This window comes from Cystoisospora suis (genome assembly GCF_002600585.1).
Source record: "Cystoisospora suis strain Wien I chromosome Unknown contig_2742, whole genome shotgun sequence".
NCBI lineage: Eukaryota > Apicomplexa > Conoidasida > Eucoccidiorida > Sarcocystidae > Cystoisospora > Cystoisospora suis.
In genome coordinates, this window is record NW_027155538.1 from 5,220 (window position 1) to 5,452 (window position 233).

General features: G+C 48.1%; 1 protein-coding gene across 1 annotated transcript in view; it reads left to right on the top strand.

Annotated features, from left to right (window-relative positions):
* CSUI_005659 (glycosyl family 31 protein) overlaps positions 1-233 on the top strand; it is a 17,040-nt gene that overhangs the window by 5,187 nt on the left and 11,620 nt on the right. The window contains exon 3 of the mRNA XM_068065829.1: positions 38-233. This exon is cut by the window's right edge and continues 5 nt beyond it. Coding sequence (XP_067922193.1) covers positions 38-233 — 196 coding nt within the window. The remainder of the gene's footprint in view (positions 1-37) is intronic.

Consider the following 233-nt stretch of genomic DNA (forward strand, 5'->3'; position numbering starts at 1 on the left):
AGGATGTCTAGGTGTCTTTGTGTGTCTTCATATTTAGCTCGGCATCGCTTGTATGAATCTTTCGCTTCAAGAGAATCTCTTCACTGGGACATGTTTCACACAACTCCATCTAGATGGAGTCGAAGTCGCTACGAGGCCCTTCGCACATGGTGGGTAGCGGAAGGAGGAGTCTTCGATATTCTCATGTTCCTAGGACCCACCCCACAAGATGTACATCGGCAATACCATATCGC